Genomic DNA, 24,425 nt, shown 5'->3' with positions numbered 1-24,425 from the left:
GTGTATGGAATAGAGCTAGGAAATACCACACCCCACATTACACCAGAAAGACAAAGCTAACAAACGAGAACACCTCCAGTGTCTACCACAAAAGGTTCAGAACCTATTAAATCAAGCTGCAATAGAGTAAGTCACAAAATATGATGATAATTAATTCATTTAATCAGTATACTTTCTAAATCTGAAGAATGACGAATTAAGTCGGTGTATGGATCTCAGGTTTCTGAATAGATTTGTAAAGAGACAGAAATTCATTTCAGATTGTTAACACTCCAGGGCTCAATTCCATTGTTAGAGGAGGGAGATTACTTTGTGGCCATTAATTTGAAGGAGGTCTGTTTCCATATCCTGTTTACAGAATAAACAGGGGATTTATTAGGTTTGCAATGGGAGAATTTACTATCTGTTAAAAATGTTTCTCTTTGGGATAAAGTTGTTCCAAGAGTTTATGAAATGCCCAGCCGAAGTGGTGCCACACACACTTAAGATGACATGACATACAGATATACCCCTACCTAGATGACCAAGCAAACAAAAGATGTTTCATGGCAGAGTTGCATTCAGCAAAGGGCAAAGTCTTTTCCATAGAAAAGAGTGTACTAGCACTGAGGAATCAACTTCTCTTTTGCACGCTGTCACAATGTCTGACTGTGAGAGTGATGATGAAAGTGTTTGGATTATGGCATACTGCATCTCTTGATAGCCTTTGCCAGATTACACTTGAAACCCATACATTAATGACCCACAAATCAGTGGTTACAGGTGTTGAAGATTGGGCCGATCTTTTGGTTATCACAAGCATATTATTAAAGAAAACATTGAGTAATAGATGCTAGACAACATGATTAAAGACAGACTTTTCAAATACCCAATATTCTCAACGTAAATTACAACAGATTCATACCCTCTGGATGGGATGAACAATTGGATAATCTTAAAGTCAGGATTGATGGGCATAGGAAATAATAATTAAACACTTAAACTTGTTAGAACTCAAAGCTGTATTCTTAGCTTGAAAGACATTTCACAGACAAGTAACAGGCAATATAGTGCAAAGACAGAATACTGTAAGCATGTTCTCCCCGAACAGAGACAAAAAGTCGTGGCTTGTATTAGAACTTCAAGACCCTGATTTTAGAGCCCAGCATCAACCCCTCAAAGTTTGGTGGTGCAAGCATCCATCCGCAGAGTGACACCTAATGCCTTTCCAACTGCTCCCCCAGATATTGGCCCTCATTTCAACCTTGGCGGTCAGACGATGCTGACCGCCAAGGCTCAACCGCCAGTCGGCCGCCCATGCGGCCAGAAACCCGCCTGCCGTATTTGGACCTCCCCGCTGGGCCAGCGGGGATGTCGGCCGTAACATTGCAGCCGGATCCTAATGGAGGCGGTGGTGGTGCGGCGGGTGCAGCAGCACCCGTCGCGCTTCTCACTGTCTGCCAGGCAGACATTGGAAATCGCGATGGGGCTGTGTCTGGGGGCCCCTGCACTGCCCATGCCAAGTGCATGGGCAGTGCAGGGGCCCCCAGGGGCCCTGCGACTCCCCTTACCGCCAGCCTTTCCATGGCAGTGTCTACCGCCATGGACAGGCTGGCGGTAAGGGGAGTCAAACTCCCCAGGGCAGCACCGCAAGCAACGCTGCCCTGGCAGATTCTGACCGCCAGGACATTCATGGCGGTAAACCGCTGGTCCTGGCGGTGTGACCACAGCGCTACCGCCACAGTCATAATATGGCGATTTGTACCACCAGCCTGTTGGCGGTACGAACGCCACTTTAACCCTGGCGGTCGGTGACCGCCAGGGTTGTAATGAGGCCCATTGTGTTGAAATGTATGGAGATGTTTGGCACAAGAATGTTTGTCGACCTCCCTTGAGTTGTGGGCAGTTGTTGACAGCTTCATCCTGAGTCTCTACACCAGTGGTCTTCAAACGTTTTAATGGTGCCCCCCCAGTTGAAAAATAAAAATCATTGGGGCCCTCTCAGAATTTTTCACAATTTTTTTATAAAGATGGCAGTGTTTAAATATGTCTAGACCTATTTAAACATTGCAGTAAAGTACTGTTACCTATTTAAAAATGTAGAAACATGTCTCTGCTTATAACAAAGCACTGTTATCTGTATAATGCTTCTTTTGGCCAGAGCCTGGTGCTCCCCCCCACCCCCACCCCACCCCACCACCGGGATCACTTGAGGCCCACCCTAGGGAGACCCCTCTACGGAGGCCCGCCCCCCGGTTTGAAGACCCCTGCTCTACACCCATACACTCTGGGACATGGTTTGTAAGATTTTATTGGCAGTCCCAGAAGAATTACAGGCCTTATTGGTCCAGACAATTCAGAATGGCCTGGATGTGGCAATGTTTGAAATACAATCAGCTCTAGACACTACTGATTGTCTAGGATACCTATTGGGACAAGTTTGATGCTTCTGCGCCACAAGTGGGTGAGGTCCACGAGTACACCCAACCATCCCTAATGAATGTATTTTGGTTGATCTTGCTTTTATGGTGTAAAAACAGACCCATCCTTGTTGCGTTGTAAAGGATACTGAGCCACAGTGTGCTCCTTGGGTCTTTTAAAAAAAAAAATTAAATATCTTTATTGTGCTTTGCATAAACATAAGCAACATAACACAACACCTTAACTTTGAGGACATACAGATACAGTATATCTTCAGAATTACAATTAACCACCCTTGGGTGGGCTGGATCAGGTAGTATTGTGACAAAAAATTGACTCTTTCCATTAAGTAGTCCCAGTATACCAGGGGATCCCCTCACTCAATCCACAGTTAAGGCCTTAGCCGCCCATCGGTGTGGTAGGCTTCTCTTATCCATCTTGTTCTCTCATCTCTTTCCACAGGCCCCAAATTTTCTCAAATGTGTGTGAACAACTCTGCGTCTGGTTTACCAGTTTCTCCACCCCCATACACCAGTCTAGACCCTCCTCCCATTCTCTCATAGTTGGCAGAGTAGGCGTCCCCAGTGTTTCAGAATGTTCCTGCAGGCCACCATGAGGGCTGGATTGCAGAACAGCAAGCTATAGCAGTACAAGGTTTGATCACTCCAAAACCCCAGGGACACCAGTTGGTGTGTGAGCTTCATTTCGCCTCCTGTTATCCCTGAAATCTTTTGGCTCAACCTTCAATAAGCCCCCAGCTTTGGGCACTCCCAGAGCGTGTGAATTAAGGTGCCCCTCATGTGACAGCCCAGGAGGCAATGCACGTCAGGAGTCCGACCCATCCTAAACAGTCTGGTTCTGGTGTAGTAGGCCCTATGCAAAATATTTTGTTGTATGAGGCGGAAACCCAACCGGATTGAAACTTCCCTGGGATATCTGGCTCCAATCATCATCTTTCAGAGTACCCAGATCTCTCTCCCTCAAGTGGTCCAGGAAAGAAGACTGTTAGTCATCAGCATTGAATAGATTGTGGACATAGCGTGTTCTGTCAGGGGGGAACCCAAGATTCTACACTCCAATGGAGCTTCTTCCTCTATCTCGGCCTGCAGTACTTCACACTTGACAAGCAGAAAATGCATTTGTTGGTATTGTAAAGAAATGCCTACCAGATCATTTGTACTCAGATTGCTATTCATTGAATGGTATTACTTCACCATCCTTCCAGACATCCCCCAAATATGAGATGCCCAGTCGGTCCCATTTTTGTTTGCCCTCTATATTCCTCAGATCCCAGAGAGGGTCCGAGTCCCAGAGTGGAGTCCATAGTGTCACCTTGCGCATCCATCCCAGCACACCTGTCCCTCTGTTCCAGATGTGGACCACCTTCCTCGTTGTGATGGGATCAGTGGGAAGCACCCTCCCTCTGAACAGTCTTTGAAAATACCCCTCTTAGGCCATGGCGGTACGGTCTGGCTGCGGGGAAGGTTCCTGTTGGTATGAGAAGAGCCAGTCGTTGACCGTCCACAACTGTGCTGCCCAATACTAGAGACAGAGATTCGGGAGGGCAATGCCTCCATCTGTTTGGTGTCTAGTCAGTGTGGCTAGGGCTCTTCTGCATATCCCGCCATCCCAGATCAACAGTATTGTAGTATTATCCACCCTTCAAAAAAATGCATCTGGGACTAATGGGAGTATTCTGCAGTATGTGTACAAATTTGGTTAAGTATATCATCTTATACAGGGCTGCATGACCCATGAGTGAGAGCGGCAGCTTTCTTCATCTCTCCACTTTACTGCGGTAGGCCTCCAAGACCCTTTCCAGGTTCTCCTGCATAAATATGACTACTTTTGGTATTACAAAAACGCCCCGATATCGGAAGCCCTGGGTTGCCCAACAGAATGGGGAGTTCCTCACCAGTGCCGGGCCATCAGTCCCCAGTGGAAAGGTGACAGACTTAGGCCAATCGATTTTAAAACCTGCAAAAGAGCAAAAAGTTGTTAACATTTCCAAGTTTCTCGGTGTGGAGTGCTGAGGGTTTGCCAAGTAAAGAAGACCGTCATCAGCTTATAGGGAGATGGCTTCTTGTCAACCTGGGTCCCATCAAATTTCTAATTTGGGCGTCTACCCTGATCCATGATGCCAGGGATTCAACGGCCACCCCGAACAGTAGAAGGGAGAGCGGACAACCCAGTCTGGTGCCGCAGAGTAGGCCGAATTGCTCCAAAACTACCTCATTTACCCAGACCTGCGTCACTGGATCTGTTTATAGTAGGCTGATGCAGGACCAAAAATACGGGCTGAAGCCCATCTTGTATGGCCATTCTAGGGAGTCGAAGGCCTTCTGAACATCTAAGGCCAGAAGGATCACAAGCTCCTGCAGACAGCAACTACACGCCAAGCAACCCACCAATCGCCTCAGATTATGCTTCGTAGCTCTCTCTGGCATAAAGCCAGACTGGTCTAGGGCAATATAGGAATCAATCACTTGTGTTAAGCGGTTTGCCTAAATCTTGGCTAAAACTTTAGTCTCAGTATTGATCAGGGATATTGGCCTGTAAGAGGCACAATCATCAGCCGCCTTTTCGTCTTTATGAGCCAGAACAATTATGGCTTATCGAAAGTCCGGAAGCAGGACACTCACCCACCTAGCCAGTTTAAACATGGACAGCATCAGATTTGCCACTTGTGAAGTGACACATTTATAAGATTCTACAGGGAAGCCATTTGGGCTGAGAGTTTTACCATTGTTCAGCTGTGCGATGGCCACTGACACTTCTCCCAATGTAATCTGTTCTTCCAGCACCTCAACCTGGTTCGGATCCAGTCTAGGAGTTGGGACATCCCACACAAAAGCCTCTTGGTCCTCTTTGTCATGAGTGGCCCAGCTTTGGTAGAGCTGTTATAGATATTTTGCAAATTGTCGCTCGGGGTGTCTCTTGTAGGGCCAACTCCTCAGTCCTAATCCCACTAACCCAATGCTGCTCCTCCTCCTTTTTTGCCAGCTGTGCTATGAGCTTGCCAGCTGTATTGCCAACCTCGTATACTTCGCCTTGAATGGCCTGAAATTGAGCTCTTGCCTCCTAACGCACCAGTGCTTTGTATTCCTGCCTGACTTTCCAAGTTTTGTGCCTCCGGTCCCAATCAGGGGTGTCCACATAATAAGTCTTGAGCTGCAATAAGTGCTCCTCTAGGTCTGGCATTCTTCCGCCCTGTCTCTTCTCAGGCCCACCCTGCCGGCAATCAACTGACTTTGCAGGACCACTTTATTTGCTTCCCATAAGTCGGTGGACGGTACACTAATTTTTGGATGAAATATCTGGCTGTCGCCATCCTTTTTGTTTCTGTGTCCTTCAGTTCCCAAGCATTCAGTTTGCATGTTCCTGTCCAGTTTGGGTCACCCATGTGAACCTTAGTGAGTAATGGTGAGTGTTCTGATATTCGGTAGGAGGAAGGCGGTCCCAGAGTACCTAATTCTCTGGAAGGTGTGCACTAAAAAATAATCCAGTTTTGACATAGTTCTCAGTGACTTAGCTGCATTTGAGTATTGGTGGTCTCATTGTAGGAAAATACACCTTTTTGACATGGTTACTCTCCACTTTTTGCCTGGTATCTGATGTAAATTCGACTGAAAGTACACTGGGTTCCTGCTAACCAGGTCCCCAGTGCCAGATCTCTTTCCCAAAGCTGCACAGTTGTTTCCCCAATTGGCAAAACCTTTAAGACCCCTTGTAAGTCCCTAGTAAATAGTACCCCTGCTACCTAGGGTCTGGGGTACTAAAGAGGGCTCAAAAGAAAAGAGAAAGGGCCCTACAGAACCTATCACCCAAAGGGGACAGGGCCACGCCTCTCACATATCCCCAAAAAGGCAAACCTGTTGGAGACACTCTGGTGCCAAAAGACCCAAGGTGCAGGGGCGTGGCCAACCTAAGATGATGGCACCTGACGCAAGTCTGTGAAGCGCCACGACCTGGGCCCTCCTTGTGGCAATTACCCTGTGCGGCAGGGGTGCAATCGACATTGGCGGGGACCTGAGACAGCTAGTTGACCCCTCGGTACTGTGCAGAGTCAAACCACAGTCGGGGAAGAGACGCAGAAGGCTGCTGCAAATCTCTGTAAATCGGGCAGTGACATGCGCGACGGGGCTGTGCACAGGGGCCCCTGCACTGCCTATGCCAATTGCATGGGCAGTGCAAGGACACCCAGGGGGGCCCCGGGGCACCTATTCTGCCAGCCTTTCCCTGGTGGGGTAAACCGCAAAGGAAAGGCTGGGGGAAAACAGGTTCATTATCCGGCAGGCAGCGCTTCCCTGTCAGATAAAGAACTCCGCCATCGCCTGGCTGCCTGGCGGCGGTAGCGGAGTTCTCCCTGTGGCGGTCTCCCCATGTATATTATATGGCGGTCCGGACTGCCATGTTCATTATGAGGGCCTATGTCTGAGAACAACAAAGACATAGCAAGGCATATCTGCTCGTGCAGGTAAGCCCTTACATGTGAGGCTGTCTTAGGGCTGTAGGGCCTGCTAGAGGGTTAACATTCAATGCAATATATGTATAACAGGGGACAAGGCACACAGACTGTGTGCCATGTGGTGTTTTCATTTATGTCTGCACCAAGACACACAGTCTGCAAAGGCCCTGAGGGTGACACAATTCGTGCTGCAGCCCTCTTTAGTACAGTGAAAAAAGGAAATTACCCAATGGGATAAGCTAAACTCAACCACACACAATACACAATCTCAACCACTCAGTGCCTCCAATGATCAATCTAAATAAAGGAATTGATAATAAACAATATAATTTTAATTAATACAAACCCATAAAACCACACTTCACAAACTAAGAACAATGATAAAACCATCACTTATAAAAATCAGACATAAGGGAGACAAAACAAAAAGACATCCACTCTAGTCTATTATATATGCGCTGTCCCAATTTTAGTATTTTGGTATGGGCCTATTGACTTCTGTCCACTGTCTCTGTTCAATTTTAGGCCCATTCCAATTGGTCCAGCAGTCCAATTTGCGTCAACACGTTTCATTGGTTTTTCAAAAGTCCTTCCACCACCTTCTTCAGGACATTAAGATACACTCCCCACATATATCTTTCAAATCTATTTTAAAACAAACAGACAAACATACATCAATTCCCAACTTAATTACTAACCCTTGAGATTTAAAACACCACCATTGTGGCTCCCGAGATAGTATTGGGTCTATTAGTGGTTGTTGGAATGAATACACACCCACAACCAGATATAAAGGTAGGACCAGTATCGAGACGGATTTTTTTGATCGTATGAGGACGAGGATGGAGCTTCGCCACTCGGGTAGGTGAAAGTGATAGCTAAATGTATTAATCTGAATAAGGGATATCCTAAGAGGGGATAGAGTGATATATTTATACATAATTAATGTTAATTTTATATCTTACATAATAAATAGTGTCATTTTGAACCAATGACAACTGGAATTGAATGCACATACAATGAATATGCTGGTTGGATTTGCTTTTCCAGAGAAATCGATTATCTTCCTGTTTTTTTAGGATATCACAGGAGTCTTTTAACAGGATATTTGGGTATCGTGGGGGTCCTTGCACTGCCCATGCACTTGGCATGGGCACTGCAGGGGCCTCTGTGCTCAGCCCCATTGTCCATGTCACTGCCCTATTTACAGCGATTTGCAGCGGCCTTCTGCGTCGCTTCCCCAACTGTGGTTTGACTCTGCACAGTACCGAGGGGTCAACTAGCTGTCTCAGGTCCCCGCCATTGTTGATTGCACCCCTGCCACACAGGGTAATTGCCACCAGGAGGGCCCAGGTCGTGGCGCTTCACAGACTTGCGTCCGGTGCTATCTTAGGTTGGCCACACCCCTGCACCTTGGGTCTTTTGGCACCAGAATGTCCCCAACAGTGTTGCCTTTTTGGGCATATGTGAGAGGTGTGGCACATTGGCCTGCCCTTTCGAGATGAGGGCCATGGCCCCAACAGAAAACTCCTAGGTCATCAGGGACAGCATATGTCTCAGTTCTCCGCTCCTCCATCAGCAACCTTAAAAACTCTTTAGTGTGCCCTTAGTGGAACACAACCACCCTATAGGAGGCTGGATCTTCCACTTCCTTCAGTGGTGGCAGAACCTCCTATTAGGCAAAAGGGTGCTTCAAATCCCCCAATGAGGCTACGCCCTGCGTTTTCTTTTCGAATCACCGCACTTGCCTCCTACATCGGAGCAGCTTTCTGAGGACCATCTGTCTGTTTTATGTGAGAAGGTGTAGGCTGTTTTAGTCATAGAGAGGCTATCAGTCTTGGAAGTGGGGACTGTATGTTATTCACCTTCCTTAAGGTGCTGAAGGATGACAGAGACCTTTATCTTATTTTGGATTTTAGCCCCCTCAGTGCCTTTCTGTGAAAGAACAAATTCAAGATGCTCACTCTTGCCCAAGGTCTATCTGTTCTGAATTCAGGTGACTGGATGTCAGAAGTTGGCTCTGTATATACTATATCAAAATAAGATATAGTGTGCACAGAGTCCAGGGGTTCCCCAGAGGCTTAACAGAGGCTAAAGCAGATAATACTAATGCTCTCTTTTACGTTAGTGTGTTCGAGCAGTTAGGCTTATCAGAGGGTAGTGCAAAGCATTTGTTGTAAACACAGACAATAGAAAAAGCTCACACTCAATGACTTAACTCCAGACCAATGGTTTTTATATACCAAAAATATATTTTCTTTATTTTTAGTACCACAAGATTCAAGTTGCAGGTAAGTAGCTTAAAAGTTTTGTATTTCACACAGGTATCAACAGTACTTTGTTTGAAATATGTAAGTAATACAGTTTTTGAATTATTGACAATAATCTGTTTTAAAAATGGACACACTGCAATTTTCAGAAACAGTTCCTAAGGGGAAGAAATGTTAGATCGTTTTACAGGTAAGTACAACACTTATAGTTTCAGTCTCTGGTTTTTAGGAAGTCCAACGGTAGGAGTTCAAGTTAACCCCAAACACGCACCACCAGCAACACAGGGCCGGCTGGGTGCAGAGGTCAAAGATGAGCAATTTTAATGTGGGGTCCTATGGAGACAGGGGGTACTCGGAGTCCGGCCTGCCTGCAGGTAAGTACCTGCGGCTCGGAGAGTGGACCAGAGTGGAGGGGCCACAAGTAGGCACCAAATACACACCCTCTGCGGCACAGGGGCGGCCGGGTGCAAACAGGACGTCTGGTTTCCAATGCTGGTCTAAGAGGAGATTCCAGGGTCACTCAGAGGCTGCAGGCGAGGTCTAGGGGGGTGTCTCAGGCACACCACTGGTCAGACAGGGAGGAGGGCTGCCTGCTGAACGTAGATGCACTGGGTGTCGGTTTCTCCAAAGCCTGTGGGCTTCAGGTGCAGTGTGTCATTAGGCATCGGATATCTTCGTTCGGAGCGCTGCGGTCAGTGGGGTCCTCGGGATTCCCTCCGCAGATGTCGTCGTGGAGGGGTGGAGAGGTCAACCCAGGGTGGGCACTTGCTCACAATCGCCTGGGGACCTTCTCTTGCTGGGTGGACCACCTGGACACGGGCCGTGGGCGTTGGGTGCACAGGGGTCAGGACTCACGCATCCGGAGTGAGATGGGAGTCCTTGGTTGTAGGTTTTTCTTAGAAAGAGCCACTGTCCTCTGGAGTTCTTGGTCCTTTTGGGTGCAAGGCAGTCCTCTGGAGTTCGGCAGAGGTTGCTAGTCCTGCTGGATGCGTCGCTTGTCTTTTGCAGGTTCTTTGAAGAAGGAGACAGGCCAGTAGGGCTGGGGCCAAAGAAGCTATTGTCTTCCTCCTTCTCTGCTGGGGGTTTCAGCTAAGCAGTCCTTGTTCTTGTCAGGCCGGCAGGAATCTGGTGAGTTGGGTTCTGGGAAATGTAGGAGGATGGCCTAGTTTGTAGTGGGTACCTTGGGTACTTACACCAGGTCCAGTTATCCCTTGTTAGTGAATGTAGTAGTGTTCTAGCAGCTTAGGTCGATACAGGTAGCTATAGCAGAGCAGCTTAGGCTGAGCTAAGAGACATGCAAAGCTCATGCAATACCACTTACAGTTACACAGTACTTATACACAAGTAAAGACAATACTCAGTGTTACCAAAAATAAAGGTATTTATTTGGGTGACACAGTACCAAAAATATCTTAGAGACAATACTCCTTCTGGAGGTAAGTATTATACACAATATATAAACTGGACACCAGAATTAGACAAGTAAATAGTCATAGAACAATGTAAACAGTAGGAAATCCTATAGAATGCAATGGGAGAAAATAGGTCTAGAGGCAACACAAACCATTTACTAAGAAAGTGGAATGCGAATCACGAATTCACCCCTAGATGAGTGTAGTGTGTGCAGAATCGCTGGGAGAGTAAGAATACAGTAAAGGTAAGTAAATTACCCCACCCCAGAGCCCAGGAAAGCAGGAGTAAAGTACTGCAAGTTTACTTAGGACACACTACAAGTCGTGATTAGAGTTATTGCAAGAACCAACCAAGTCTGCAAACAACAAATGGTGGATTCCTCGACCTGAAGAACTGCAAAGGAAGGAGACCAAGTCCAGAAGTCAAAAGAAGTTCCAGGAAGGACAGGAGCCACTGCCAACCCAGAAGAGGGTGCAAAAGAAGAGTCCCCAGTTGGACAAAGACTGCAGAAATACACCCAAAGAAGTTGTCAGTGGGTTCCTGCGTGATGCACTGGATGTTCCACGTCATGAAGTTAGATGCAGGTGAGTTTTGGCGCTGTATTCCTCCAACAAGCCTTGGTTCCGGCAAAGTTGCGTTTTGTGTCAAGTTGGCACTAACTGGTCCCAGGAGGGACCTGGGGCCTCAACCCTGTGTGAGGGGGAAGAGGGGGCTCTCAGCTCTTCAGGGAGCCTTCAGAGCACCAGATAGCACCAACGGGAGTACCACGACACGGGGACAAAGGAGGTGCAGAATGCGGTTGGTGCAGTACTACAAAGAAAGGTCCCACTCCGCCGGAGAACAACTCAGCAAGTTGAGCGTCGTAGGATAGAGTGATGGGGACCTGGAGCAAAAACCTCACACACCCCAGAGGGTGTCATGCTTCATCATCGGAGCTGCTCCTCGTCAGACTGGCACTGCAATGTCTGACGGGCACCACCCCAAATGGAGGGGGGAGGGCGGAGGGCTCTTTGCCGGAGATCTTAATAGATGATGCCGCAACCCTACATGAGAGCGTGAAGGGAGGAGATCAAAGAGAGGTGAAAAGTGATTTAAGATTGACTCTCTAAAATCAGAAAAAATGATCTATTTAATAGTCTATCCAGAAGTCAGAGGCCAAGATTTAAAATAATGAGAGTGAAACAGAGGCAATGGTCAATCACTCTGTGATGGAAAAAAGAGGGCGGGGAATTTCCAAGCCATCCCTCATCAGGGTCAACATGTTTTGCGTCGCTGGTGGCCCAAAATGGGTCCGGTGACGCTTCTTCAGGACCAATTAGCTATATGTATCTCCTAATCCTAAATACCATGGATAATTACACACTGAAATTGTCAGTACCAGAGTATCCAGTCACTTACACTAGTATGTAGAGGGAATACTATTCCTATCTGTCGCCCGTCCCCGTTTTAGGAACATGCTACATGGGACAACTCGGACCAGTCATCAGGTTCACAATTTGTTCGTTGTTGGTGCTCCTGGCTGCCAGCAACCTACCCGGGTCCGCGTCTCCCGTCAGGATGTAGTGTAAGTGACTGGATACTCTGGTACTGACAAATTCAGTGTGTAATTATCCATGGTATTTAGGATTAGGAGATACATATAGCTAATTGGTCCTGAAGAAGCGTTACCGGACCCATTTTGGGCCACCAGCGACGCGAAACATGTTGACCCTGATGAGGGATGGCTTGGAAATTCCCCTCCCTCTTTTTTCCATCACAGAATGATTGACCATTGCCTCTGTTTCACTCTCATTATTTTTAATCTTGGCCTCTGACTTCTGGATAGACTATTAAATAGATAATTTTTTCAGATTTTAGAGAGTCAATCTTAAATCACTTTTCACCTCACTTTGATCTCCTCCCTTCACGCTCTCATGTAGGGTTGCGGCATCATCTATTAAGATCTCTGGCAAAGAGCCCCCCCATTTGGGGTGGCGCCCGTCAGACATTGCAGTGCCAGTCTGATGAGGAGCAGCTCCGATGATGAAGCATGACACCCTCTGGGGTGTGTGAGGTTTTTGCTCCTAAAGATTAGGACTCCCTACCTAGTATCCTTTCCTTCTTCAACTGGAACAGTGTATTATCTTTATTCACTTAGCTACTGGGAGGCTGTACACTGGACCAATAATCCTCCCTATCCCTTTGTTTATTGATCTGATGGGGACCTGGGCCAGGCTGTGCATGAAGAGATTTTGCAAATAGTGCACAGAGGCCTCAGGAGCGGAAGAAGAATCAGTGCACTGGGGTACTGTCGTTCTGGGGGAGGGCAAGGTCTTACCTCATCCAAATTGCTACAGCAGGACCCCGGGACAGTCTGTGTTGATGGGGTCTACCCTCTGTGTTCCAGGGAGCACGCTCGTCACTGTGAGATGAGTCCAAGAGAACCGGTCGTCGACTTAGAAAGTGCCTGTGTGAGCATGGGAGTGACTCCATGAACCCACTGGAGCTTTCTTCGGTCCTTCTGGTGCAAGATGAAGACAGGGAGTCCTCAGAGCGTGCACACCATGGAAACTGTTGCAGTTGCTGGCTGGAGCTGAAGTTGCAGAAGAAAAGTATCCCTTGTGGATACTTTGTTGCTGTTAAAGCGGTTCCTGGAGCAGGCTGCGGTTGATCCGAGGTCAGAGGATGAAGTAGTAGTTGCAGAGGATTCCTGCTGGAAACTTGCAAGTAGAATCTGAAGAGAACCCACAGGAGAGGCCCTAAATAGCCCTGAGACGGGGATTGGCTACCTTATCAGGTAAGGACCTATCAGGAGGGGTCTCTGATGTTACATGCTGGCACTGGCCACTCAGAGGCCTCAAGAGTGTCCCCACACTTTGTAAAGCAAGATGGCTGAAGTCTGGGACACACTGGAGGAGCTCTGGGCACCACACCACTCCTAGGGTGGTGATGGACAGGGGAGTGGTCACTCCCCCTTCCTTTGTCCAGTTTCCCACCAGAGCAACCCTGAACCGGTGTAAACTGGCTTATTCAAGGAGGGCACCATCTGTGCCCTTCAAAGCATTTTCACAGCCTGGGGGAGCCTACCCCTACCCAGCCTGTTACACCTATTTCCAAAGGGAGAGGGTTTAACACCCTCCTCCCAAAGGAAATGCTTTGTTCTGCCTTCCTGGCGCTGAGCTGTTCAGACCCCAGGAGGGCAGAACCCTGTCTGTGAGGTGGCAGCTGTAGCTGCATTGCACACCTCAGAGTGCTGGTTTGGCAGTTCTGGGGTCCATGGTGGAGCTCCAGGATGCATGGAGTTGGCTCGCCAATACCAGATTTGAAATGGGAAGGACAATTCCATGATTTTAGACATGTTACATGGCCATATTCGGAGTTACCATTTTGAAGCTACATATAGGTATTGACCTATATGTCGTGCACGCGTGTTATGGCGTCCCCGCACTCGCAGTGGCAGTCCTGTGTAAGGGTTTGTCTGAGCTTCTTATGGGTGGCAAAAGAAATGCTGCAGCCCATAATGATCTCCTGGAACCCCAAAGCACTGGGTACCTAGGTACCATATACTAGGGACTTATAAGTGGTGTCCAGTGTGCCAATTGAAATTGGTAAATGAAGTCACTAGCCTACAGTGACAAATTTAAAAGCAGAGATAGCATAGGCACTGAGGTTCTGATTAGCAGGGCCTCAGTGACACAGTCAAACACTATCCACAACACACACATTAGGTCATAAAGTATGAGCACTGGGGTCCTGACCAGCTGCGTCCAAGTGAGACAGGCAAAAACATACTGAAATACAGGTAAAAATGGGGGTAACATGCCAAGAAAGATTATACTTTCCTACAGCATCCCCCACATCATTCCAAGGAGGAGGACAGACAGTACAGCCTGGACCCAATAAGAGCATTGGAGTTCTATCCTGATCATACAGAAGAGCTACAGGTGGATGATCAACTCTTTGTCTGTTACGTGGGTGTGACGACAGCTCAGGGCAGGTAAAAAATGGACCATCTTCAGATGGGTTGCTGAAGGAAAGTGCCACTTTTGGCATGGTTACCCCTATCACCTTTTGTCTGATATTGATGCCGACTTGACTGAGAGTGGACTGCAATCCTGCTAACCAGGCCTCACACCACTGTTCTTCCTCTAAAAAGGAACCATTGTTCCCTCTGTTGGCACACCCCGGCACACAGCTAAGTCCGTTGTAAAAGGTACCAGTGGTTCCAAGGACTCTGTGACCAGGGAGGGTCCTTAAGGGCTACATCATGTATTATGCCACCCTAAGGGACCCTTCACCAAACACATGCACACTTCCATTGCAGATTGTATGTGCTGGTGGGGAGAAAAAAGGTAAAGTCGATATGGCATCCCTCCCAGGGTGCCAACCACTGCCTGTAGCATAGGTAAGTCACCCCTTTAGTAGGCCTGACAGTCCTAAGGCAGGGTGCAATATACCACAGGTGAGGGCATAGCTGCATGAGCAGTATGCTCCTACACTGTTTAAGTCCATTCTTAGACATTGTAGGTGCAGTGTGGCCATATTGGGTACATGGCCTAGGAGTTTTTCATGACGGACTCCACAGCTCCATGATGGTTTCACTGAATGCTAGTAAGTGTGGTATCAAACTTCTCAGCACAATAAACCCACACTGATGCCAGTGTTGGATTTATTGTACAATGCACCCAGAGGACATCTTAGAGATTCCCCTGTGTATTTTAACCAACCCTTTAGTGGAAGGCTGACCAGTCTCTGGCAGTCTGCCACTAAAAATGACCTTCTGACCCCGTGGGGTGAGGGCCTTTGTGCCCTCTAGCGTCAGAAACAAAGCATGCTCTGGGTGGAGGTGCATCATACCTTCCCCCCTGCAGGAACTGTAACACTTGTCGGTGAGCCTCAAAGGCTCAGGCCTCCTGTTACAGTGCCTCAGGGCACTCCAACTAGTGGAGATGCCCGCCCCCGGATGAAGCCCCACTTCTGGGGGCAAGTCTGGCAGTTAAATTAGGAAATACAGGGAGAAGGGACCACTCCAACTAGGATCACCCCTAAGGTGTCCAGAACTGAAGTGATCCCCTTCTTGCAGAATCCTACATCTTGGTTTGGAGGACAGGGACCAGTAGGGTTAGGAATGTGCCCCCCTCCTCAAAGGGAGTGGGCACAGGAAGGATCTAGTCACCCTCGGGGACAGTAGCCATTGGCTACTGCCCTCTAACCCCTGTAACACCCCTAAATCTAGTATTTAGGGACACTCCTGAACCTAGCTCACCAGATTCTTGGTGACCCCAAGAAGAAAGAAGGACTGCTAAGTGACCCCAGCAGAGAAGACTCCAGACACCAACTGACTTGGCCCCAGACCAACCAACCTGTCTGCAGCTTCTGAAGCCCTGCTACAAAAAAGGTGATGCATCCTGAAGCACCAACGACCTCTCCAAACCCCCAGTGGGCTCCCTGCCCACCAAAGGACCAAGAACTCTCGAGGACCGTGGCCCTTCTCAGAAGAAACTCCAAGAAAGACTCAAGATCTGCGAGTCCCGCCCACTCTGCATCCTACGCCCATGGCCCGAGTACAGGTGGCCCTCCAGTCCAGAGCTGGTCCCCAGGCGATTCTGACTCTGTGTCCACCCTGGGTTGACCCCTCCTGGCCAACAGGACGAAGCCTGCAGCCTAAATCCGGAGGACCCCCTCTGACTACGAGAGAACCGGACGAAGATTCCCGACACCTAAAGGTAGCCCTGCACCTTCAACCCCCAGGCCTTGGGGAATCTGACCACCAGTCCAGCAATGTTCAGGAGGCAGGCCCTCCTCCTTGTCCAGCCTGTGGTTTCCTGGAACCTACCCCCTGGACCCAGCCTGATGCATGTTTGTGACTCCTGGGGTCCCCCTATTGAAAAGCTTAGGGAGCCTGACTCTGTGTTTGCCCCCAGCCGCACCTGTGCCGCTGAGGGGGTGTGTTTGGTGCTAACCTGTGGCCCCCCTGGTGCTCACCTAAACCCCCCAGGTTTGCCCTCTGAAGTCATGCATACTTAACTTTCAGCAAATCTGTTTCCGAGTGCCTCCAGTCACCATAGGACCCCATTCTAAATCTAACCTCAATTTTGACCTCTGCACCCAGCCGGCCCCATGTTGCTGGTGGTGTAAGTTTGGGGGTCATCTTGAACCCTGACCAGTGGACATCCTAACCTCCGGAGATTGGAACTGTAAGTCGAGTACTTAACTCCAAACTGCAGTAACACCCCCCGTCTGTTAAGTAAATTGCTCTGTCATCTTTTGTAATTGAAAAGTCTTACTTGCTTGTAAACCGTTTTATTTACCAAATCTAAACAAATTGTCTTTGATACATATGCTGGATACTTACTTGCAAACGTACTTACCTGCAACAAGATCCTTTTGGTTCTAGAAATAAAGTAACAAGTTCCAATATAAATACATTGGCCTGCAGTTAGTAATTAAGTGTGTTATTGACTGTGTACACAACAAATGCCTTGCACTACCGTCTAATAAGCCACACTACCACAAAAGGGAGCATTAGTATTATCCACTTTAGCCTCTGTTGACCCTCTGGGGGAACCCCAGGACTTTGTGCACGTTATATCTCATTTTGCTATAGTATATACAGAGCCAGCTTCCTACAGCTGTTCTCTGTATTAAGATCTGATCTGCACTGGTCAAGAACCACCCCCCTGAGAGTTAGCATGCTCTTTCAAACCAAGCTAAAGCTGTGACCACTGCGTTGACATGTGGAGTTCCAGTCCTTGACATCTGTTGGGTGGCAACATGAGCATCTCTGCACACTTTTACCAAACACTACTGCCTGGAAAGCCAGGTTCATAGGGACGGGCACTTTGTCCGTTTGGTCCTGCAGGACTGTCTGGTATGAACTTGGTTCGCAGACCCACCTCAGGAGATGGTATTTTGGGGGGAATCTGTTCAAAGGCAATGATTCTACAACTAGAAGTCTCTATCAGTATCTAGTTGCAGATTCTTTACCGACCCACCTATCCTCCCTGCTCTGTGGAGTGATTTCTAGGGGAAGGGACTCTCTTTTCAGGGCTTTAGTTTTGATTCACCAGTAGCCATTTTCTTTATGGCTCTGCCCTTCTGGCGTGAAAAGCTGTGAAAAGAAACTGACATCAGTGCATGAAGGTGGTGCTTATATAGGAACTGCAACGTCATATCCAGTGTGGGCGACATCGGCGATGGATACAGAGCCGATCAACGCCACCTGACAGAGTGCAGGGGTACTGCTCACAAAACTCTATGGATCCAGTCTCACTCCTGGGGGAAATTCAAAGGTACGGAATCTACAACTAGTTATTGCCTCTACCAGATAAGGCGTTACCAAAGGTAAGTAACTTGTTTGTCATCCTCGGAATGGAATACCCGTTAAAACATCTTGGGAAAACATAAGCCTAATTAATTATTTTATGCATCCTTAAGACACCCATTTTTACTTTTTTCTTTTAGACATATTACTTTGAAGTCTTAACTTATTAAATTTAATTTATCTTTAGGTGAACATTTTAATATTTTCCTTTTTTATTTCTTGCTTGTGGTAATTTACTTGTATAGTCTTCAGGCTGAAATAAAATGGAATATCTGTCTGTCTATCTATCTATTTACCTATCTATCTATCTATCTATCTATCTATCTATCTATCTATCTATCTATCTATCTATCTATCTATCTACAGAGCTGTAGTCCCACCTTTCATCCCTGACATCAACCAAATGGCAGCGCTAAAGGAAAACTACTCAGCAGCCCCTTGCTAACAAAGTCCTAATGGAATTACTACAGATCTCCATCCTCATCACTTAAGTGTCTGGATACCTAACCAAAGGAATAGAGGAAATACACTTTCAACTCTTGAGGGAAGCTGTATCAATCCTCCTTCTTATGACATGCTTAATCAGGGTATCAAAAATGAATCCCACTGGTTTCATTTTTCAGTACTCAAATTCATACACACAGTTCTGATATCAGGGTTGTATCACTATGCTCACTGTGCATGCATACACACTTGACATTCACATGGGGGGGAGTCATCAAATGGGTCTGATGTACACTTAAAAGTCAAACCTTACAGAAGAAGGGCTTGTGGGCCACACTCATACTGACAAAGATAAAAAATGTCTCCTCATACTAAGAATACGGAAGACACAGTGCACCTTTCACTATCACTTAGTGTTAATAACAGATCAGGGAAAATACTCCTGTATGATATCACTCTTGGTGAGCCTGTGCAGGTAACACAACACGTCCTGCGCCTCGTATTCTCAGGGTCAGATGTGGGCCTCTGCGCAAATACTACATTAGTGTGACACAATGGCCAAAGTAATAGTCTGGATATCAGATACACATGTTGTTGAGCACTCAGGGCAGGGGAACAGGCTTTCATACCGTGGAGGGGTTAGTCCTGTTCCAACAACCAGTAAAAGCCTTACCAAAGATCAGAATTGTTTCCCACTATTGCACTATATTTGGGGCCTAAACGCATTAGAGGTCTCCCAGCCTTGAAAATGCCTTCTAATTTTGCTACTTAAACATTTGCCTCATGTTTCTTTTTAAGAGATGGCGAAGACTTGGATAGCCAAGGAGATGCTAGTAGTCAGCCTGACACAATATCCATTGCCTCACACACCTCACAGAACACACTGGACAGTGATAAGGTAAGCTAAAAGCTACAATAATGCCTTTGTTTTGTATGTTTTCCTATGAATATGAAGCCTTTATATTGAGTTTTATTCGGAATCCCTTTTGTTTGTGTTTGCATGTGCATGCACACTATACAAGCAATTGTATAATTGACCAAATATTCCTAACAGTATAAAATACATGTACAATGTTTCATCTCAGTATTTTTGCTTCAATTACGTTTTTTGCATCAGTGAAGATGGTGTCTTTGTCATCAGTATGCACTATTTTGTGAGACCATTTATGTCAACCAAATATCATTTCTAGTACTGCATGCATCATTAATTCTCAAGGAGAAATATTCCTAATGTTTATTGCCTTTGCAGAAAACGTACTTGAAGCCGGGCTGATCTGGTGCTTTTGACATAGCACTCGCCATTACCAGCATCCCTGAATTTGGCCCACATTATCATTGGTTTCTCGCTACTCAACTAGTAGTGACTTGCCATGCAAAAAACAGGTTTTTTTGTAAAGTCCGTTTCTATTATTCACACCTTCAACAGCTGCAGATTCAGGGCAAATAAATACTTTTAATGTTTTTCAACATTTTTAAAGGATTTTGGAAATATTTTATTTTATTAATTATTGACATCATGTCACTACCCAAGTCTTAGGGATTTAATTTCCGTAAGACTTACAGGAGGCAGATCTTTGTGACTGAACCTCACTTGTCATCCCTGTGATGCTTTGAAAGGATTATGACCTTTCGGGTTACACTGTTAATAACAAGATGGCCCATAAAGGACTTAGTCGGCAAGGTCCAATTTGATGTTGTCCTCTCACTGAGGCTCGCATTACAGACCAAAGACCAAATTCTTATTAATTACTAGGTCAAGATCTCTATCTTTTAAGCACAGGAAAGATGAGAAAGAGCAGGCATCAGGAAAAGAAATGGGGAGCTTGACTCTCTAAACTCTTTTCTGAGCCATATCCTATCCTTTAGCCTGTCCAAGTGCTGGTGCTTCTTCCTTGCAGAAATTAAAGAGGCTACAATTAAAATGTGTGCCTTTCTTCCCTCTGAGAAGCCCTTTTTTTTTTTCCTTCCAAGGAGGTTGTGACATATTCTTTGGTGTCAGCTGAAAATGCTTTGATTTTAGTAGCCTCAGTCTTAATGTCAGCACCTTTTGGCAGATAAGCCTAAAATTGTCTCCAGGCTAAATAATAGTGTACTGGCAATTTACCAACCCAGTGGTTCAGACACCCATGGAGCCACTTGTATGGTCTTCAAAATGAATCAGCACTGGAGAGAAGCCCTCTTTGAATGATCAGTTTGACTTTTTCTTTAAAAACGGCTAAAGAATTACATAAAAAGCAGCATTTTCTAAGCTTTTTCAAAATTGCTTCGTGGACAGGTTTCCACAGGATGCAAGCGCATTTTGCTTGGATTTTTATGCATTACATTTTCAAATCCTTCATAATGAGATTCCTCCAATTCTTCAGATGCTGGGGTTTTTCCTCCCATTTTTGAATTGGACGCAACATCCACACGGACTTGATACCATGAAGCAGGTTCATTATGTCATTATGCAGCAATGACCAGGAATGTTTCTGGGGCATTGACTGTAGACCTTTTTAGAAATCTCCAGCAGCTGTGTCCTTTCAGAGAGATCTACACAGGAAAATATTTGTTTTAAGAAATCCTGCCCTAATTGTCTCGGAGAAAAAGCCTTTATTGTGGCCCCTTTGAGTTTTCCATTTCCTTTGAACAGCAGTTATAATAGGCAAAGCATCATCAGGTGTCCTGCCATACTTGTTGTCTTATCCAATGTCAGAGAAACGTATTGTGCAAGCCATTGTGACAATTGCTTAAACAGATTTTATTCCTTCTAATCTCATTGATAGGCAGTAATAATAAAAGTTAACTCTTTTACATACAAAATGATTGCACCTGGGAGCTCGACATTACAAGAAATACAGGAAGACTATGTGCCTTCTGACATATTGTACACATGCTTTGTTGCAGGTTACCTCTCCTGTAGGACACATAAAAGACCCCATTATAAGTTATTGACTGATATCGTGGATGCCAAGTGATGGGTCTGAGCACTGGTGATGCTGTGACTTACTTCATGGTGTTTTCTTTTATTCTGAAAAGACACTCATGGATAAATAAAATAGGAATTTCCTCAGCTGTGTTAAAGGGCTTCATCTAGTTTGAGAAAAGGCAATAGCTTAAGCAGTGGTGGTTAACAGCATGTGTGCTAGCACTGTCTTCCCCATCTAGATATCACCATTTTCTGTGGGTATGCACATCAGTTGGGAAAACATAGATACATCAACAACTTTAGGTTCCTCAGCAGTTACTTTGTGGTACTGAAAAAAGGCTGTCAAGGGTGGGTCCTTCGCCAACATGAACTCCTTCAGCAGGAAAACCACTCTGTTGGGGTTTATTTATCTTGCTGCTGTAGAGGCCGGGCAGCTATTCTTCTACAGAAATTACAGAAGATTACTTTGGATCTGTGGGTGCAACAGTTGATAAAACAAGATTACAGTTTGTTTCTGGAGTGACCTTTACCCATAGCCTATTATCTTTCTTCTTTGCTGTAACACACTTTTGAGGAAGTAGGTGTCAGTTTTAAAAAGGCTGTTGCCATAAAAGTGGTTCTGCTTTCTCAGAGATGCATGGTTTGCTCTATTTCTTTTCTTCAGATTTTGAAAAAGGTGAAGGAGTCAAAAACTGTACATAATCTTTGACATCTCTGACTCGTTTAAGTGGGCCATTGGGTCGCCATTCACCGCCATGCATGGCTCTGGTCCACTGAATTATCAGGCGACATCCAGTGCTGCCTAATTGACATGCCATTTGATGAAACTCGCTTGTTTGGGGAAAATGTTTTGGCCCTTGAACAATTTAAGGAAAGTAGGGCAACCACTTGCTCTCAGAGCATTTCCACCCAATCTTGCCAGCCACACCTCAGCTTTCTTTTCATGGCTTTAACGGACGTATTCTCTGCCATCAGCCTCGCACCACTAGAGGGAACCCAGCATTTGAACTGGAGAGACCATGGTGCCCACTGCCCCCGCAGACATGGTAAGCATACTGCTCAGTCTGGGCAACCCCACCGCAGCCCCAACTGCAAAGCCCCATTAGTTACCTGTAAAGAAATGCCTTCCTCGGCATGGTTACCCCCTGACTTTTTGCCTTTTGTTGATTCCAGTTATGATTGAAAGTGTGCTGGGACCCTGCTAACCAGGTCCCAGCGCCAGTGTTCTTTCCCTAAACTGTACCTTTGCTCACACAATTGGCACAGCCCTGGCACACAGATAAGTCCCTTGTAAATGGTACCCCTGGTACCAAGTGCCCTGTTGCCAGGGAAGGCCTCTAAGGGCTGCAGCAAGTCTTATGCCACCCTGGGGACCCCTCACTCCGCACATGCACAGTGCCTCACAGCTTGTGTGTGCTGGTGGGGAGAAAATGACTAAATCGACATGGCACTCCCCTCAGAGTGCCATGCCCACCTCTCACTGCCTGTGGCATAGGCAAGTCACCCCTCTAGCAGGCCTTACAGCCGTAAGGCAGGGTGCAGTATACCACAGGTGAGGGCATAAGTGCATAAGCACTATGCCCCTACAGTGTCTAAGCAAAACCTTAGACATTGTAAGTGCAGGGTAGCCATAAAGAATATATGGTCTAGGAGTTTGTCAAGCACGAACTCCACAGTTCCATAATGGCTACACTGAAATCTGGGAAGTTTGGTATCAAACTTCTCAGCATAATAAATGCACACTGATGCCAGTGTGGGATTTATTGTAAAATAAACCCAGAGGGCATCTTAGAGATGCCCCCTGAATACCAATCTGACTCCTAGTGCTAGGCTGACCAGTTTCTACCAGCCAGCTAAAACCTGACGTGTTTCTGGCCACATGGGGTGAGTGCCTTTGTCACTCTGTGGCCAGGAACAAAGCCTGTACTGGGTGGAGGTGCTTCTCACTTCCCCCTGCAGGAACTGTAACACCTGGTGGTGAGCCTCAGAGGCTTTGTTAAAGCACCCCAGGGCATCCCAGCTAGTGGAGATGCCCGCCCCTACGGCCACTGCCCCCACTTTTGGCGGCAAGGCTGGAGGAGATAGAGGAAAACAAGGAGTCGCCGCCCACTAGTCACGACAGCCCCTAAGGTGCCCTGAGCTGAGGTGACCCCTGCCTTTAGAAATCCTCCACCTTACAGACCTAAAGCAGGGTGCATTTTATTACATATGAGGGCATATCTGCACAAGCAGATATACCCCTGCTATGTCTTTATCGATTCTTAGAGATAGTAAGTGACCAGGAAAGCCATTTTAAATACATGCGCTGGTCACTGGTCACTACGAGTTCACATGCTACATGATGGCTTTACCTACGACAGAGATGTTTGGTATCAAACGTCTCATACTGTTGAACCAACACTGATGCCACTGTTGAATTTACCAATACATGCACTCAGAGGGCACCCTAGAGGTTCCCCTCTGAAAACCTCCCAACTACTAGTGTGTTAACTGACCGGTCCTGACCAGTTCAGCCACATTTCTGGCACCCTAAGGTGGGAGCCCGCACTCTTGGAGGCCAGAGACAAAAGCCTCCACTGGGCAGGGGTGTTGACACTTCGCCCAGGGAGGGTGGACATTCCAGGGCAGGAAGCTTCAAAGGCCTAGTCACCTTTGTAATGCGACCCAGGTCTCTCCAAATAGCGGAGGTGAACCACCCCTCTGTCCTGACCCCGCTTCTTGGCAACAAGACAGATGGGACAATTAGTTTAGGTCTGTGTAGGAAAGTACCATCTTGTCTGGCATGTTACCCCCATTTTTACTTATGTGTCAGTTTGTTTTTGCCCGTCTCACTGGGATCCTGCTAGCCAGGACCCCAGTGCTCATACTTTGTGGCCTATATGTGTTCCCTGTGTGGTGCCTAACTGTATCACTAAAATGTCACTGCAGGCTAGTGACCATTTTCACCAATTCTGATTGGCACACTGGAACACCCTTATAATTCCCTAGTATATGGTACCTAGGTACCCAGGGTATTGGGGTTCCAGGAGATCCCTATAGGCTGCAGCATTTCTTTTGATATCCATAGGGAGCTCAGACAATTCTTACACAGGACTGCCACTGCAGCCTGAGTGAAATAACGTCCACGTTATTTCACAGCCATTTTACACTGCACTTAAGTAACTTATAAGTCTCCTATATGTCTAACCCTCACTTGGTGAAGGTTAGGTGCAAAGTTAC

At 46.7% G+C, this 24,425-nt stretch overlaps 1 protein-coding gene across 7 annotated transcripts in view; it reads left to right on the top strand.

Annotated features, from left to right (window-relative positions):
• The window catches only part of TRIO (trio Rho guanine nucleotide exchange factor), a 3,522,386-nt gene that overhangs the window by 1,911,805 nt on the left and 1,586,156 nt on the right, over window positions 1–24,425 (top strand). For all 7 annotated transcript variants that reach the window (XR_011200906.1, XM_069219639.1, XM_069219640.1 and 4 more), the window contains exon 33: window positions 19,097–19,196. Coding sequence is in view for 6 of the 7 variants with exons in the window: in XM_069219639.1 (XP_069075740.1) it covers window positions 19,097–19,196 (100 nt within the window). In the remaining variant the exon portion in view is untranslated. The remainder of the gene's footprint in view (window positions 1–19,096; window positions 19,197–24,425) is intronic.

The sequence above is a fragment of the Pleurodeles waltl genome, chromosome 2_2 (assembly GCF_031143425.1).
Source record: "Pleurodeles waltl isolate 20211129_DDA chromosome 2_2, aPleWal1.hap1.20221129, whole genome shotgun sequence".
Taxonomy (NCBI): Eukaryota; Metazoa; Chordata; class Amphibia; order Caudata; family Salamandridae; genus Pleurodeles; species Pleurodeles waltl.
The sequence above is the reverse complement of the archived record's forward strand: the minus strand, read 5'-3'. Positions and strand labels throughout refer to the sequence as shown.